This window comes from Clarias gariepinus, chromosome 7, assembly GCF_024256425.1.
Source record: "Clarias gariepinus isolate MV-2021 ecotype Netherlands chromosome 7, CGAR_prim_01v2, whole genome shotgun sequence".
Taxonomy (NCBI): Eukaryota; Metazoa; Chordata; class Actinopteri; order Siluriformes; family Clariidae; genus Clarias; species Clarias gariepinus.
In genome coordinates this window covers 39,953,956-39,972,631 of record NC_071106.1, presented here as the reverse complement: position 1 = coordinate 39,972,631, position 18,676 = coordinate 39,953,956, and the positions used below count along the sequence as shown (strand labels likewise).

The window sequence follows — 18,676 nt, the reverse complement described above, 5'->3', positions numbered from 1 at the left end:
TGACAGGACTGGGACTGCTACATGGGTCCGACTGAACTGGGACTGCTACATGGGGCTGACAGGACTGGGACTGCTACATGGGGCTGACTGGACTGGGACTGCTACATGGGTCCGACTGAACTGGGACTGCTACATGGGGCTGACTGGACTGGGACTGGGACTGCTACATGGGGCTGACTGGACTGGGACTGCTACATGGGGCTGACAGGACTGGGACTGCTAAATGGGGCTGACTGGACTGGGACTGCTACATGGGGCTGACTGGACCGGGACTGCTAAATGGGTCTGACAGGACTGGGACTGGGACTGCAGATAAGCAAGTAAGCAATAAAGATATAAAACCAAAAAAAGTCCTCACAAAAAGCTTTTCCTAAATAATAATATAAACAAAAGTATAATATAAATAATTTAATTTACTGTTTTTAAACATTAAAATAATATTCTTCCATATCAGCTATGCAAACTGACATTATTTCTCACTTTTTTCTCCTCAACAGATCCAATCTAACACAACCCTAACCCTAGGCAGGTCAGCTAATGAACAAACAGTGCTCAAAATATTAAAATCAATTGCACTGGTAATAAACCCATAAATACTTTGCTTAACATTGTCAGTTTGTCCCTCCTCATCAATTTCCCGCCTTCTTCATCACAGTTACTTTATGCACTGATGCCTCACACATAACCGAGTTTAGCTAAGTTAGCTAATGAACACTATCCCAATTAGCAATTACCATTAGTCTAAAAAACTAAATATAATACAGAAAACATTCGACATGTCAAAAAAACATAAACAGAACATCTTCCCAAACATATTTCAAGCTTATTTAAAAACCTCAAAAGCATAAACATTCAAAGTAGCTGGAAAACGGAGATGTAAATAATCATAAGTCCCCGCCTCCTCTGCACGAGCTGACCGATAAATCTAACACACCGAGAGAGGCGGGACTTAAGGCAGAACAGCCAATCATCAGCCGGGGTCATGTTTGAGGGGGAGGGGAGAGGAGAGCTGAAGTGGGTGGAGACACAGAGCGGCCAGAGAAACGGAGGAGCGAAGGCCAAGGGGTTTGTTCAAAACGGCGGGAAAACTGTAGAAAAAGTCTGGGTGTTGAACCCTCTCACCGGGAAAAGTGTGGGTGTTAAAACACACACATCCCCCACGGGTGCGCCGATACCCCGCCCCTAACGGTGATACCCCGCCCCTAACGGTGTGTGAGCGAGCAGTTCGAAAAGATGCGGTCGGCTGACGTCACGCGGTTCGGAAGAAACGCGGGATAGTCATCGCCCTCCCGACTGAGCGGTAGTAGTAGCCTTAATGTGGAGCCCCCTAGTGACAGGAAGGAATTAGACACGACTAAATTAGGGAGAAAATTCGAAAAACTCAATAATAATAATAATAATTAAAATGAATTTACAGTGAAAAACTGTAATTAGTTTTACAGAGTAAGACCTTAAAATTAACAGTTTACCAGTTTATAGTGATAGTGGACTTTAGTACAAAGCAGGAGAGGAACTACCAGACCCCCATCATCAACAGGAGCCCAGTGGAAAGAGTGGACAGCTTCAGATACCTCGGTTCACATCACGCAGGACCTGTCATGGTCCTGTCACATCAACACCGTGGTAAAAAAGGCCCGGCAGCGTCTCTACCACCTCAGACGCTTGAGAGACTTTAGACTGCCCTCCAAGGTGCTCAGGAATTTCTACTCCTGTACCATAGAGAGCATCCTGACGGGAAACATCACGACCTGGTTCGGGAACAGCACCATGCAGGACAGACGAGCTCTACAGAGGGTGGTGCGATCATCTGAGCGCATCATCCGCACTGAGCTCCCTGACCTGCACTCGATCTACACCAAGCGGTGCTGGACCAAGGCCAGGAAGATCATGAAGGACCTCAGCCATCCCAACAATGGACTGTTCCGCTCCCTGAAGGCCAACACAGAGAGACTGAGGAGGAGCTTCTTCCCGCAGGCGATAAGGTCTCTCAATCACACCACTATGCACAACTAACACAATCTTTTCACAATCAATCAATCAATCAATCTTTATACATGCGTGGACACTATGGACAATTCCACGCACATCACATCTACACTACATGTTTACATTTACACTCTGGACCAGTGCACAAAGTCACTTTAATTACCATTGCACAAAGACACTTTTTTTATGCATATTTGCACACCATCTTTCTTCCAACAATATCAAAATTTCACAATTTCTTAAATGTTCTTGTACAGTATATTTCTATTTTCATACAGCATATTTCTATTTTTATTTCTATTTTTATTTCTATTTTTCCTAGTTCAATTTTACTTTTATTTTTTATTTAATTTTTCTATCGTATTTCTTTTATTCATATTTATTACCTATTATAAGCTTTAATTCTCTTTTTAGGGTCACTGGCGTTCGTGTAAGCATTTCACTACATATCGTACTGTGTATGACTGTGTATGTGACAAATAAAATTTGAATTTGATTTAACATATGAAAATATAGTTTATTGCAGTAAAAATTATGATATACTGTATTTATAAAAAGGAAACTCTCAGAGAAGATATTTGTTACTAATATTATGAAACATCAGTTTATATTTTTTTCTAAACCTTTGTTAAAAGAGTTTAAAAATCAGAAAAATATTTGCTTTGTAAAAAATAAACCGCAAATTTTACTGGCAGCTGTGGTTGCCAGAAATTTACCTTAAAAAATACAGTATTAACGTATTGGTTGTACGGGATCGCATTCATTATACTGTATATTTTACGTATTTTAATAGTTTTTTACGGTTTATAGCCGTCTAATTTACATTAACCAAGGACTTTAAAGTCGTAAATGGTATTCTGCCCTTTGATCTCTGTGGCAAGGACACCCGCTAGCACGCGCCACTTGGCCCGCCGCCACCGCTCACCGGCCTGTGCCCGCATGCCAGCAGGGCACTGCCCACCAGACCTGCACATTTCCTTCCCTTTTCCCTTCCTCTCTCCTTTAACCCTTTCTTTCCCTAAGTAAAATTACCACTTTATCGTAAGACCTCGTCTGTGTTTGTTGTTGACCCCTTTGCGCCAAACCCATCACAAAATACATGAACATATTTAACACCGCGGTGCAATGTGCACTTAAAAACCACAATGCAGGACAGAGGACATAAACAATTTTAACATGTGTACGATAAAATCATTTTTTTGTGTAAAGTTGTGATAAAAGTCTATATAGACTATACAGTCTTCTATAAAATGATATGCTTAGATTGTCTGCCCAAAACGCTTAAAAATGTCCACCCTGACACTTGTATATTTGATTTTGAGAATTTAAATACTGGTTTGCTGTCTTTATTTAAAAAAATACATGGGACCGCGCTGATGTCCAAGCCTTGTATACATTTTGATGTGTTTTGATCATCGGTTTGTATTCATCAATCAGTATAAAAGTATTCTTAATAGTTTCTTAACAGTAAAATCCGAACGCTTAGCGATGTAACTTTTATCTCTTTTAGCTCCCAGCTAATGTGATAAAATGATGCTTTCACAGAATTGCTGAATGAATTTACTGTGGTTATTTATAATAAAAAACTAAAATAGTCCAACAACGACAGCAATTGTGTAGCAAGCATGGTAGTGTAGTGGTTAGCACTGTCGCCTTCCACCTCCAGGGTCCAGGTTCGATTCCCGTCTCTGTGTGTATGAAGTTTGTATGTTCTCCCCTATGTGCTTGGTGGGTTTTCTCTAGGTGCTTTTTTACCGTAAAATTTTACGTTTTTTGTTTTTTTTACAGTGCAATAACGGTGCTGCCATATTTTTGACGGTAGAATTCTAGCAACAACAGCTGACGTTTTTTTACCATAAAATGTACAATTTATTTTTGACAGTGTTGTTATGAGTGTGAGCATGAACTTTAATGTTCAATTCAATTCAATTCAATTCAATTTTATTTGTATAGCGCTTTTTGCAATTTTCATTGCCGCAAAGCAGCTTTACACAATCAAAAGAATTATTTAAGTTTGTATGAAATGTGAATGTGTATGAATCAAAATGGTCAGTTTGTCCCTGATGAACGAGCCGAGGGCGACAGTGGCAAGGAAAAACTCCCTGAAACCTTGAGAGGAACCAGACTCAACAGGGAACCCATCCTCATCTGGGTGATAACAGAAAGCAGTGAATGATCTGCATTTATACAGTGTGTAGGGTTAATTGATGTTAATATGGAGTCCAGGTAGTTATTGAAGACCCAGGTAGACTTGTAAGAAGTTCCAGTCCTGAAATATCGAACTGTCAAGTCCCCAGAGAAACAGTTGCCAACACCAGTCAAGGTTCCAGATGTGTTTTAGTGTTAATTAGTGACGGCTGGATTGAGGATAAAATCACTTCTCTGTGAAAGAATCCTCGTTGACAAGAAACATGTGACAAACTTGCGAGTGAGGGGTGGCCTGGTGTTTGAAGTGTTGAACGTCTGATCAGAAGGTTCTCAGGTCGAATCCCGGCATCAACTCCAAGTGGTGCAGTGGTAAAGTGGCCCAGTGGTAACGTGATCGCACTATTATCCTGAGATTGAGAGTTCGATTCCCGGGTGATGTGGTTACCTCTCGCAGCCAGAGGTCTAGAGAGAGCTGATTGGTCGAGCTCTCTCAGAGGGGAGGGATGAGAGGTACTTAGTGCTCCCAGATTAATCTACAGCAATCAGGGGCGTCTGTGAGCTCAGTTAGAAAAGATGCGGTCGGCTGGCGTCACATGGTTCGGAGGACACACGTGATAGATTAATGTGGGAGCTGCACAACTAAATTAGGGGGAAAATCAGGGAAAATCCCCCCAAAAATGGCAAAAAAAAAGACTTAAAGCATAATAAGTGTGTGAATAATGAGAATGTTTAAAGACATGAAAGATTTCTTGGTCGTCTCTTTGAGGCATGTTTGTGAGACCCAAGTAGACCCTCTAAGGAAGCAAAGTGCCCTTAATAATCCAATGAAACCTTTAAGAACTTTATACTACTTGTTTATCTAAGCAGCGTACCAATTAACAGTGATTTGAAGACTCTCAGGAGAGGACGAGGGGCTTCAGGTGAACTTTAAGGTTTATTTTATATTCATGTTGTAAGTTTTTTAATAAGTTTATTAATAAGCTGTACATGTTGTGCGTTTGAGTCCAGTAGGTTACATCACCGCAGTCTGTAGGTCTCACTCTCCCGCGTCTTCCCGACCTCTTAAAGACAATTTTACTGTCCAGCTTGTTTTAAAAACTGTCTAACACTTCCTTCCCTGATCTTGTCTTGACTTGTCCTGTGTCTTGATCTCTTCGTTTGCTTTGTCCAGTTCTTCCACACACTCTCTATCTTCTCAACATCTACAGTACCTATAATACATCAACGCCACCTAGAGATCTCTCACTCCCTCTCTCCCTCCCTCTCTCCCTCCCTCTCTCTCTCACTCCCTCTCTCCTTCCCTCCCCCTCTTCCTCTCTCTCCCTCTCTCCCCCTCTTCCTCTCTCCCCCTCTCTCCCTCCCTCTCTCTCTCCCTCTCTCCCCCTCTCTCTCCCTCTCTCCCTCTCTCTCTCTCTCCCTCTCTCCCTCCCTCTCTCCCTCCCTCCCTCCCCCCTCTTCCTCTCTCTCCCTCTCTCTCTCTTTCTTTTTTTATTACTGTTTTACTAATTTATTACTAATTACAATCAGTTATTGTTTCATTACTTTAGGGTTTAACTTACTTATATTGATGTTATTGTGAGTCAGATTTATTTTATGAAAAAATATCTTTAGATGAAAAGTAATTATTCCCTTTTCCATGTACAGAATATTTATTTGATCTCTTGTAGATGTTGCAAATTTACCGACTTACAAAGAAATGCAGGGTCTGTAATGTTTAGTAAATATTATATGTTATTTCAATAAAATACATTTTCTTACCATAATGTCCATTTTTTAAAGGCCAAGTTTAGGGAAATGTCACTATGCTCACACAGCGGGGAAAATAATCATTTCACCCCCTGAAGATATTGTAAGTTTGCCCACTTACAAACACATAAAGTATAATTAAACTGTTACTTTAATTAAAAAAAAGTATAATAAAACTATAATTTTTTTATCGTAGGTTTACTGTTAAGGACAGAGTCAGAATATCAACCAAAAATCCAGAATAAAATACACTATATAAATGTTATAAACCGAGTTTTAGTGAGTAAAATAAGTATTTGCTCCCCTACCAACCAACAATACTTCTGGCTCCCACAGATGGGTCATGTGCTCAGTGTGGTACACAGATTAAGGTGGTGCTCCTAACAACAACTCGTTAAATCTACAAAAGCCACCTGTCTTCTTCCATTCAAACCTCACCACCATGGACAAGACCACAGAGCTGTCAAAGGACGTCAGGGACGAGACTGTAGACCTGCACAAGGCTGGAATGGGCTACAAGACCATCAGCAAGAAGCTTGGGGAGAAGGAGACAATTGTTGTTGTAATGATTATTCACAAATAGAAAAATACAAAATAACTACCAATCGCTCTCTGTCTGGAGCTCCATGCAAGATTTCACCTCATGGGTTAGGGATGATCATGAGAAAAGTATGAGATCAGACTAGAACTACACAAGAGGAGCCTGTGAAAGATCTCAAGGCAGGTGGAGCTGCGAGGTTCTCCTCCTCAAGAGAGCACGTGTACAGGCTGTCTGAAGTTTGCCAAGGAACAGAGAAGGACTGGGAGAACGTGCTGTGGTCAGATGAGCCCATAATTAGGCTCTTTGGCATCGATGTGATTGCTCCAATCGAAGGAAGAGAAATAACATAGAACATGAGAACAAGGCAACAGAGGAGCGGCTCAGGAGGAAGCATGTTCTGATAATCGAGTGGCCTAGTCAGACTCCTGACCTCAATCCTATTGGAAATTTATGGAGGGAGCTGAAACTTTGAGTTGCCAAGTCACAAGAAAGAAACCTTAAAAATTCAGAGAAGCTCTATAAAGAAGAGTGGACCAAAATCCCTCCTGAGATGTTTACAAACCCCTTAACCAACTACAAGGAAGATCTTCCCAACAAGGGTTTCTAAGTCATGTCTTGTTTGGGGATTAAATGCTTATTTTATTTACTTAAATGTAACAATATTTTTTAACCTTTGTATCATGTGCTTTCCTGGATTTTTTTGTTGATATTCTGTCTCATCCTTTACAGGAAACCTATGATGAAAAGAATTATAGACCCTTCATTTCTTCGTAATTAAGGAAACAGACAAAATCTGCAGGGGGTGAAATGATTATTTTCCCCACTGTGTGCGCATAATGACATTTCCTTGAACTTGGCCCTTTAAAAATGGTATAACAAAAAATCAGACATTAAAGTAAAAAAATGTATTTTATGATTAAAAGGACATAATGTGTTGTCTGAACATACACAAGTAATGTGTCTATTATGTTACTTTAGTCTTGCATTAGGAAAACTAAGTGGCTCACTTTGTCACCCTGTCCGGAGAACGAGCCGGTGTAGATTAAAAGATCACTGTAATTAATCCTGGGTTAATGGTGGCTGTGTCTCCTTAAACATCACATAAACTGGAACTCAAATGTAGTGATGAAACTAAAGGTTGGAGTTGTGTTAGACAAAGTGGTGTGAGAGTTCATCTGACTGAAAAGAGAAAAACACGAATTGTTAAAACCAAGATCCTGACATCACCCTGTCAGAGATTTTCCACTCAGTCAGAGAATAAAAATAAATGTGAAAAAGGTTATTTTAGGCTTGAAGCAGACTGCAGATGTGCTGCTGATGGAGTCATATTGGAATGGTTTAGTAATGTTGGAGTATCGCTTTAAGTCATAGTGTACTATAACATATTAAAGTGTCTATGCTGACTTAATAAAGGTCATGACATTTCATTAAGCAATAATGTTATAATGCTTGAGCAATCATGCCTACATGGAAATAATGATAATAATGTAGTTATAATAATGTAAGCGTAATGATACTTTAGAAATAATATTGGTAGAGTAATACTGTAGTAGTAGTAGTAATAATTATAATACTAATGTTAGAGTTATGATGGTAGAATTATATTAACGTTGAAGTGATAATTATGTTAGAGTAATGATGATAATAATAATAATGATAATAATAATATTATAATGCTTAATGCTTAAAATATAACCATTTCACTGCATATTGTACTGTGTATGACTGTGTATGTGACAAATAAAATTTGAATAAAAAAAGAAAATAATAATAATAATCATGTTAGAGTAATGATAACATGTTAGAGTAATAACAACAACAACAATAATAATAATATTAATAATAATAATAATAATAATAATAATAATAATAATATAACAACAACAATAATAATGTTAGAGTAATAATAATAACAATAATAATAACAATAATAATAACAATAATAATGTTAGAATAATAATAATAATAATAATAATAATGTTACAATAATAATAATAATGTTAGAGTAATAAAACTACTAATAATATTAATAATAATGTTACAGTAATAATATTAATAATAATGTTACAGTAATAATAATAATAATAATAATAATAATAATGTTAGAGTAATAATAATAATAATAATAATAATAATGTTACAATAATAATAATAATGTTAGAGTAATAATAATGACAATAATAACAATAACAATAATAAGGTTAGAGTAATAAAACTACTAATAATATTAATAATAATGTTACAGTAATAATAATAATAATAATGTTACAGTAATAATAATAATAATAATTAGGTTAGAGTAATAAAAATACTAATTATATTAATAATAATGTAACAGTAATAATAATAATAATAATAATAACAATAATGTTACAATAATAATAATAATAATATTAGAGTAATAATAACAATAATAACAATAATAATAATAATGTTATAGTGTTATAGTGATAATAATGTTAGAGTAATAGTAATAATAATTAGAATAATAATGTTACAATAATAATAATAATGTTATAGTGTTATAATAATAATAATGTTGTAGTAACAGTCAGGTTAATTCCCCACAGACTCTTCCCTTTTCCTCTTATTCTCTGTTATTCTGCCTATTTTGCGTTTTTTTCTTTCTACTCAGTGTTTACAGCACTTGTGTGAACTATAAAACTCATCCCACAGGGAATAAACACTCAACTAAAAGGGAAAAAAGGGAAACAAGAATTTCCACAGGAGCTGCGTCACGCGAGCCGGACTGTGTTTAACTCGAGTTTAAATAAAGTTTTGTTTGTGTTTCCGAACCGGAAGTGCGTCAGAGATTCAAAATGGCGTCTCCCCTGTGGGTGTAGGAGCAGCGTGATGTTCTTCAGTTCTACAGAAACTCGAAACGTTTAAAATCATCGAGTCTGTGACAGGAACGAGTTATTCGGTGAGGCGACGCGGGTTTGTTCATTATTTTTTATTTTTAATGTTAAATTCATTCAGACTTTATGGCGAAGTGTCGCTGCCGCGTGACTGTGAGGCTGAGCAGCGTGTTTCACTTTAATAATAATAATAATAATAATAATATTAATAATAACATTATAATCATCATCATCAGGGTTATTATTGTTAATTATATCCTCATGTAATCGATCTTATTTGCTCTGGTCCATCCATTACCTGTAATATCACCTTCACTCTGGTGTTCTGGTGGTTTTGTGTAAATCAGTGATATTTCTCATGTAGTTTATTAGTTTTATAGAAACACTGCAGCTTCAGGGTTTAATGTGATTTAATAACAGATTCTGTGAATAAATATCCCATCTAAACTGCAGTGGGTTAATAAAGTCAGAGTGAATGTAAGTGTTTGTGTTGTGAAGGTCTGACACGTGAGAGTGATGTCTCTCTCTACATTAAAGTCTCCTCTTTAAATCTAATGTATTAATATAGAGATGATTATAATTATTGTACAGTTCTGTAGGAATATTAAACAGTTTCTCATCTTTCAGTCAGAAGCTCGACTCTGTAACCACTCAGTCAATCCAGATAATAAAAACACTTAAAGCCATTTAATTATATCTGTGTGTGTGTGTGTGTGTGTGAGCGCAGTGTGTTGTGGTGTTGATCAATCAGGGACGATTTCTTCTTCTTAGTTGGAATCCAGTAGGTTACATCACTGCAGTCTGTACGTCTCACTCTCGTCTCACTCTCGTCTCAGTCTCCCACGTCTTCGCGACCTCTTAAAGACGATTTTCCAGTCCAGTCTTCCTTAAAAACCGTCTAATGCTTTCTTCCCTGATCTAATCTTGACTTGTTCTGTGTCTTGAACTCTTCGTCTGCTTTATCTGGCACACACTCCTCCACACACTCTTTCTTCTCGATGTGCTCACTCTCAGTACCACTCTGTGTCTTTAGATGGAGTTCCTTGGGTTGCATCAGTGTCACCTACAGATCTCTCTCTCTCTCTCTCTTCTAAGTCTCCCTGTTCTTAAATTTAGCTGATGTATATACACACACGCACACAGACTCGTGTCACTGCTTAGACAGAGCCTGGAGTCTCTGATAGATCCAAACCCTCGTTATAGATGTCCAGAGAGAGGATTTGGATTGTTGTAGATCTTAGTACAAGAATACAGAACACCTCTCACAGCACCGGCATAAAATAAATCGTTAGTTCCAGGTCTAATCTCATAACGGTTATTTTCGCTGAGGAACTGAACACTAGCGATCGCGATAGCAGCTCCAGCCCAATCTCAGCTAGTGTTGGGTCATTTTTACTCGGGCTGGGAATCACCAGGGGGCGCTCTCGATACGATATTCTCACCACCACCATGCCTCTGAGCTGATTTGATTTGTACTGCTATTATTTCTATACATTTATACGATTTATTTTACAGTCCTTAAAAAAATTCTTCTGGTGAATAATCCTCTCTATTGCCTGGAATAGTTTAGAGCACCACCTGTAGGATTCTTGAGGAACTGCAGCATTTTTGCCACGCAAAATAATTGAGATGCATCACTGAATCTGATTTATTATAAAAAATATTCATATCTATTGTTTATTTTTAATTACATAACATGTACAACATGTATTATGTATGTACGCCCCCTTTCCCATCATCAACAATGCTTTAATAATCAATTGTAGCAATCACCAACTGTCGTAACAGTGGGCCCTGGGATTACATCCCATAATATCTGCTGTTGCTAGGGAAGTAAACGAGTCCGGGACTCGTGTAACGCTGTAACCCCGTCCAAGTGCTGTCGAGACTCTAACCCCAGCTTTCTCTCCTCCGTCCTGCAGGTCTGTAAATTCGGGTAATCCTCATCTCTCAGCCATGGCTGCGTTTAAGCCGACTAAGATCCTGAGCTACCCCAAACTGGGAGAGCGCGTGACCGAGGAGACGCTCTACTGGAAAAACTACAAGGTGAGAAAGACTAAAGCGTTGTGACCAACTTTACACCGTGTGTTCAGAATGCAGTTCAGTGCTGCGCTCTCTAATGCACCTCTGTTGTTTCCTTCCCTGCCCTCCCCTGCTCCCCCCCCCCCACAGGCCCCGGTGCAGATAAAGGAGTTCGGCGCGGTCACCCGGATCGAGTTTTCGCCCCAGCCTCCTCACAATTACGTCGTGACGGCGTCCACCAGAGTACGGCTGAGTCTCTCACACTGTATAAGGGTGTGTGTATGGATGATGATGATGATGATGATGATGGGTGTGTGTGTGTGTGTGTGTGTGTGTGTGTGTGTGATTTCAGATCCAGGTGTACGGTGCTCACTCTCAGGAGCCGCTGCGCACGTACAGTCGCTTCAAGGACACGGCGTATGGCGGGAGTTTCCGTGGCGACGGGAAGCTGCTGGTGGCGGGAAGTGAAGAAGGGCTCATCCGTCTGTTCGACATCGAGGGCAGGGTCGCTCTGCGGCAGTTCACAGGACACTCCAAGTACGTGTGTGTGTGTGTGTGTGCTTCGCTGCAGGAACCATTTTAGGAACTGTAGCTGGAACCAGGGCTGGTGTTAAAGTTTTAGAGGAACTGTGTGGGGCAGTGGGCGGAGCTTATTGTACTGAACATTTGATTGGTCCAAAACAAATCTCTCTCTCTCTCTCTGTCAGGGCGGTACACGTGACCTCGTTCCTGTCCGATGGTTACCGCGTGTTATCGGGGTCTGATGATCTGTCGTGTCGGGTCTGGGACGTGGCGAGCGGATCAGAACTCGGCTGTTACACAGAACACACGGATTACATCAGAGCCGCAACCGCCAGCAAACTCAACCCTGACGTGTTCATCACCGGTACACACACACACTGGGACATGATCACACACACTGATGTAGAATTGTACATCATCAGCATGTTAAGTCATGTGATATTCACACCCAAGTGATGGGGGCGTGGCCTGTTCACTTGCTTATAACTAATTAACAATGTTGACTGAAATGCTCTGCTAGCAAGTTGAGCAAAAATTAAGTGTGTGAGAGAGAGAGAGAGAGAGATAGAGAACGTGTGTGTGTGTGTGTGTGTGTGTGTGTGTGTGTGTGTGTGTCTTGTGCTCAGTAACACTGCTCTCCTCCCGGACAGGTTCCTACGACCACACGGTGAAGGTGTGTGACGGGCGGTTAGGGGGCAGCGTGATGACGCTTCAGCACGGACATCCTGTCGAGTGTGTGCTGCTTTACCCGTCTGAGGCGCTGCTCGTCTCCACAGGTAACCTGTAACAACCACCACAATAATAATTACAATAATGATAACAAGACACTAAAATCTGTTAAGTGTTGTGTAATGAAGCGGTGTGAATCAGAGCCACATCCCACACACACACACACACACACACACACACTGTAACCTCATGTGGAGGCGAGGAACATTTTATTCTATTTTTGTGTGTGTAACAGGTGGGCGGTATGTGAAAGTGTGGGACTTGTTGAAAGGAGGTCAGCCGCTCGTCTCTCTGAAGAATCACCACAAAACCGTCACGTGTGCGTGTCTGAGCTCCACCGACAACCGGCTGCTCACAGGCTCGCTTGACAGGTGTGTGTGTGTGTCTTTCAACACCTTTCGTCATTCGTACTTTTAATTGTCCTTTAAAGAGTAGTTATTGACTAGAGTGTCTGCGGGTCATGTGATCCTGATCATTTACTTCTAAACTGGTGAGTTTAACCCGCGCAGTCTGAGAGCTCACGCTAACACCAGCTCTACCGTTACAGACACGTCAAAGTGTATAACTCCTCCTACAGAGTGGTGCACAGCTTCGATTACGCAGCGTCCATCCTCAGTCTCGCCCTCGCCGTGAGTCTTACACACACACACACACACACACACACACACACACACACACACACACACACACACACACAGCTTGTGACTAATGCCCCTCTCAATCACTGTGTGTGTGTGTGTGTAGCCTGATGATGAGATGGTCGCCGTGGGAATGGCCAACGGTGTGTTGAGTGTCAGACAAAGGAAACACGGTGAAGACAAACAGGAAGTGGTGGCCAGGAGGAGGCGGGGTCCCGCGTACAGGGTCTTCGTCAAGGGGAAAAATTACGTCCCTAAGCAGGTGAGTTTATATAATGGTGTGTGTGTGTGAGAGAGATTTCTTTCATGGACGTGTGGTTATAATGGTATTTTACCCACAACATTACCCACAATGCCCTGCTCAAAGGATTCTAACGAGTGTGCTTAATTTTAAATATTATTCAATTATATTCCCCCCCCCTCCTTATCCGTTTACTCCACACACACACACACACACACACACACACACACACACACACACACACACCATTTTCCAGAGCTTTAGCTTGCTCACTAACACCACCATCAGCTCTCCTACTGTCTCTACATAGCAACAGTAACCAAGTGTAGGCGGCGCTTCAGCATGTGTCCATGGAGTAAAACTGTGGTTTGTTTGTTTGTTTGTTTGTTTGTTTGTTTCCTCCTCTTCCTCTCAGGATGATTTCCTGGTGAGTAAAGCCATGAAGCAGCATCTGCAGAAACACGACCGACAGCTGAAGAGCTTCCAGGTGTCTAAAGCTCTGGACACGGCGCTGGAGGTACACACGCACACACACACACACACACACGCGCGCGCGCGGGCGCACCTCTGTCTGACTCGGCCAGGAACCCTGAACTTCAGTTAATCAGTTAATTAATTAGTAGATTTACTATAATAAATTCACTGAATAAAAATTATTTAATTAAATCTTCATCTGTAGTCCATTAATTGTTTGAATCAATGAACAATTTAATGAATTGTAATAATTAAAAAAGTATAAATTATGTATTACAAAATTAATCCAATCCAATTAAATTTAGATTCCAGATATCGAACTATTCAGAAGTATTGGCACTCCTTCTTATATTTGAGCACTAAGCAAAAGCTCAAAGTTCCTAAAGAAAGTTGTATTGTTATTACTTGTGGGTTTTTTTCCCTCTGTCCACACATGAACGATTGTCAGCCCCAGGAGATGTTTTAAATTAAATCCAGATAATAATTGTGAGCCGACCTCGACCTCATGGAATATTACAATTATGTGTGTGTGCGCGTGTAGACGTGGAGGCGGGTCAATAAGCCGGAGGTGACGGTGGCGGTGATGGTCGAGCTGAACCGCAGAGGAACGCTGAGGAACGCTCTGTCAGGGCGAGATGAACAGAGTCTGACCACGCTGCTCAACTTCCTGCTCAAGTACGTGTCTGATACGTGCATCTGTACACACACACACACACACACACACACACACACACACACACACACACACACACACAGAGTTAAGAGTTTAAAAAATAATTTCTTCCTACAGGAATGTGACAGATTCACGATTCTCCCACGTGCTGCTCATGGTGGCTGACGTCCTCCTCGGTGAGTCATCATCATCATCATCATCATAATATGTTAACCCGAGCTTGGTGTGTTTTACAGAGTGAAATCAGGAAATTGTTTTTTCTTTTTTTTTTTTTTTTTTTATCAAAAATAAAATATAACATTTGCACCCTCGCTGTGACGACCAGACAATTAACACAACAGAGTTTTAAAATATCATTTGGGAAATCTCTAAAAAAATATAGTACAAGTATAAAAATGGAAATAATCTGGGGAAATAAAGGAGGATGAGGATGAATAATAAAATATAAAAGCTGTTTAAATTCAAATAATTTTTATTCATTTTATGTTAACTTATTTTATATATTTTGTTTGTAATCCATTTGATCTTTTTGTTCCAGTTAGATTGTTTCAGGCGCATAATAATATGCAGTTTTTGATTTTCATAAGCAGCTAAGTCAATAATAATAATAATAATAATAATAATAATAAAACCCAACACTGGGTGTGCAGTACTGTTACACAGGGTTTCACTCTGAAATACCGCTCTTTATAGAACAGAAAAAATCCTTTGTGATGGGTTACAGTTTTCAATAATTAGCTATTTATGAATTAATTGGTGTTAGACTTTTCCTAGACTACCTACTGACCTGGAAGTTTTTATAAGACGGTAAATTACTCTACACTTTTAATAAGCTGAAAATATCTGTAACTTTTCATTTATATAGTGTGTGTGTTCACATTGCTGTGTGTAAAGCTAACAGAGATCAGATATGAGACCTCAGTGATTTATGCAGTTCAGTTCAACAGCAACTGAAAATATTGTTTTTCAGGTTTTATAAAAAAAAAAAAAACTTTTTTTTTTACGTAAAAATCTTTTAAATCAGCATTTTGTGTCCTGTTAGATCCAGGTGTTAAAGGCGTGGCCCTTTTAATCTAAATTTATGGACAGACAGTGGGGCAAAAAAGTATTTATTCAGCCACCAATTGTACAAGTTCTCCCACTTAAAAAGATGAGAGAGGTCTGTAATGTTCATCATAGGTATACCTCAACTATGAGAGACAAAAATCCAGAAAATCACATTGTAGGATTTTCTCAGTAAAATAAGTATTTGTTCACCTACAAACAAGCAAGATTTATGTCTCTCACAGTCCTGTAACTTCTTCTTTAAGAGGCTCCTCTGTCCTCCACTCTGTATTAATGGCATCTGTTATCAGTATAAAAGACACCTGTCCACAACCTCAAACAGTCACACTCCAATCTCCACTATGGCCAAGACCAAAGAGCCGTCAAAGGACACCAGAAACAAAACTGTAGACCTGCACCAGGCTGGGAAGACTGAATCTGCAGTAGGTAAGCAGCTTGGTGTGAAGAAATCAACTGTGGGAGCATTTATTAGAAAATGGAAGACATACAGGACCACTGATAATCTCCCTCCATCTGGGGCTCCACGCAGGATCTCACCACAAGAACTGTGAGCAAAAATCCCAGAACCACACGGGGGACCTGGTGAATGACCTGCAGAGAGCTGGGACCAAAGTAACCAAGGCTACCAGCAGTAACACACTGCGCCTAGGGTTAGGGTTAGAACCTGATGAACCTCAGGTTTGGAGGAGAAAGAATGCTAAGTTGCATCCAAAGAACACCATACTTACTGTGAAGCATGGGGGTGGAAACATCACGCTTTGGGGCTGTTTTACTGCAAAGGGATCAGGACGTCTGATCTGTGTAAAGGAAAGAATGAATGGGGCCATGTATCAAATTAAAATTTTATTTGTCACATACACAGTCATACACAGTACGAAATGTAGTGGAATGCTTACACGACCGCCAGTGACCTTAAAAAGAGAATTAAAGCTTATGTAAGTAATAAATATGAATAAAAGAAATACGATAGAACATTTAAATAAAAAATAAAATTTAACTAGGAAATATAGAACTAAAAATAGAAACTGAAATATTGTGTGATTTTGAGTGAAAACCTCCTTCCATCAGCAAGGGCATTAAAGCTGGTACTTTCAGCGTGACAATGATCCCAAACACACCGCCTGGGCAACGAAGGAGTGGCTTCATAAGAAGCATTTCAAGGTCCTGGAGTGGCCTAGCCAGTCTCCAGATCTCAACTCCATAGAAAGTCTGTGTTGCCCAGCGACAGCCCCAAAACATCACTGCTATAGAGGAGATCTGCATGGAGGAACGGGCCGAAATACCAGCAACAGTGTGTGAAAACCTTGTGAAGACTTTTGACCTCTGTCATTGCCAACAAAGAGTATATAACAAATTTTTTAAATATTTTTGTTTAAAAAAATTTATTGACCAAATACTTATTTTACAACATAATTTGGAAAATTACAGGCCTCTCTCATCTTTTTAAGTGGGAGAACTTGTACAATTGGTGGCTGAATAAATCCTTTTTTGCCCCACTGCAGTATTACATTTATATTGCCTGCGGATTAGGAGACCAGAGTGAGAGAGATTGTAGAGACGAGGGTGTAATTCACCATTTTACCAGCAGAGCAACAACCTGCAAAATTTGAGTTGAATTACAGCTGTGTGTGTGTGTGTGTGTGTGTGTGTGTGTGTGTGTGTGTGTAGATCTGTATCATCAGTCCGTCCCTCAGTCTCCTGTGGTTGAGCGTCTGCTGCAGCGTCTCATGGACCTTCTTGGACGTGAAGCAGAACTTCAGCAGGAGATGATGCAGGTTTTGGGAATCCTCGACACGCTCTTCGCTTCTATGGCTCCGAGGAAGGAGACGACGGCCCCGAGGAAGGAGACGACGGCCCAGAGGAAGGAACTGACGGCCCCCTCGGGCCTGCTTGCCATCCAGGGGCCGCACTGACACGCTTACTGTCACAGCTTGTGTTTTATATGTCCATAAAGTTTAAAAAATGTGAATAAATGTTGTGTTTTTCCCTTGATTGATTTTTTTTTATTATTATTGATTGAATATTTTTCCTTCCCTGTGTGCATTTCGTCTTTAGTTAGCATGTTTTAGAAATCAGGGGGAAAAAAAGGGAAAAAAACCTAAATACTGAAATGAGAAACAATAGAATGAAAGAGACAAAAGACTGATTATATGTTTAAAATAGTTTGAACGAGACAAAAGTGCTGTATTTATTTATGATTGATATCATAGTAGATTCGATATCTTTAAAAAGTTTTTGTAAGCTAATTATTTAAATTTAGTTAAATGCAAGCATGAGAAATATGGCATGCAGAAGTTTGTATCCTGTATCATTTATAGTTTTAACTATTAAGCAAGAAATAAAACATGAAACAAAACCTATAAAAAATCAAAACTGTATGAACAGGTGATTTATTTATTTAGTGAGGCTCATTTGCATACAACAAGCCTAATTTGCATATTACATGTTTTTGCCCTGCGATGGATTGGCACCCTGTCCAGGGTGTACCCTGCCTCGTGTCCCAAGTCTCCTGGGATAGGCTCCAGGTCCCTGTGACCCTGAATACAGGATTAAGCGGTGTAGAAGATGAGTGATGATGAGTGATGTTTTTGCGCTGCACAAATTCCCAGTGTTGATGGTGATTAAGGAGCTTTCTTAGTATTAATTAGTATTTTCATTAGAGTGATATAAATGATCATAGCTGTATAGTGAATAATGTTGACGGTGAGTGCTGTAGTTGAATTTGACTAAAATATCAGTAATTAATGATTTTGAGATGATTTGCAGTATCTTCTGTAATGCTGCCGTGTGTTTGTCCAGTGTCGTGTTCTTTCTCAGGTGTATGATGTTAAATGTGGTCACATGATCGGTTTAAAACACTGCACTAAGTTCGGAGATTTAACCTTTAAGAGAAGAGCTGTGTGTTATAACAGCAGATTAACGTTACAGTATTAACATGTTTTATCATTATAATCATAACAGTTATGAATTAATAGTGCTAGGTGAAATTCAAACCTTTTCATGTTAAGGAATGTGAAGAATATTCACTCGACA

General features: G+C 39.6%; 1 protein-coding gene across 2 annotated transcripts; it reads left to right on the top strand.

Moving 5' to 3' along the window:
* Positions 1-9,217: 9,217 nt before the first annotated feature.
* On the top strand, positions 9,218-17,635 carry utp15 (UTP15 small subunit processome component). Of its 2 annotated transcripts, none has more exons than XM_053499855.1 (13): positions 9,218-9,344; positions 11,202-11,325; positions 11,452-11,544; positions 11,654-11,838; positions 12,009-12,187; positions 12,474-12,599; positions 12,788-12,923; positions 13,100-13,181; positions 13,297-13,452; positions 13,847-13,948; positions 14,447-14,580; positions 14,696-14,754; positions 17,312-17,635. In XM_053499855.1, the coding sequence occupies exons 2-13, from the start codon at positions 11,236-11,238 to the stop codon at positions 17,554-17,556; spliced, it is 1,587 nt and encodes a 528-aa protein (XP_053355830.1). In that variant the 5' UTR covers positions 9,218-9,344; positions 11,202-11,235; the 3' UTR covers positions 17,557-17,635. The 2 variants fall into 2 exon arrangements, with proteins under 2 accessions (XP_053355830.1, XP_053355829.1); XM_053499854.1 differs by having other exon boundaries at positions 9,235-9,358.
* Positions 17,636-18,676: the final 1,041 nt, after the last annotated feature.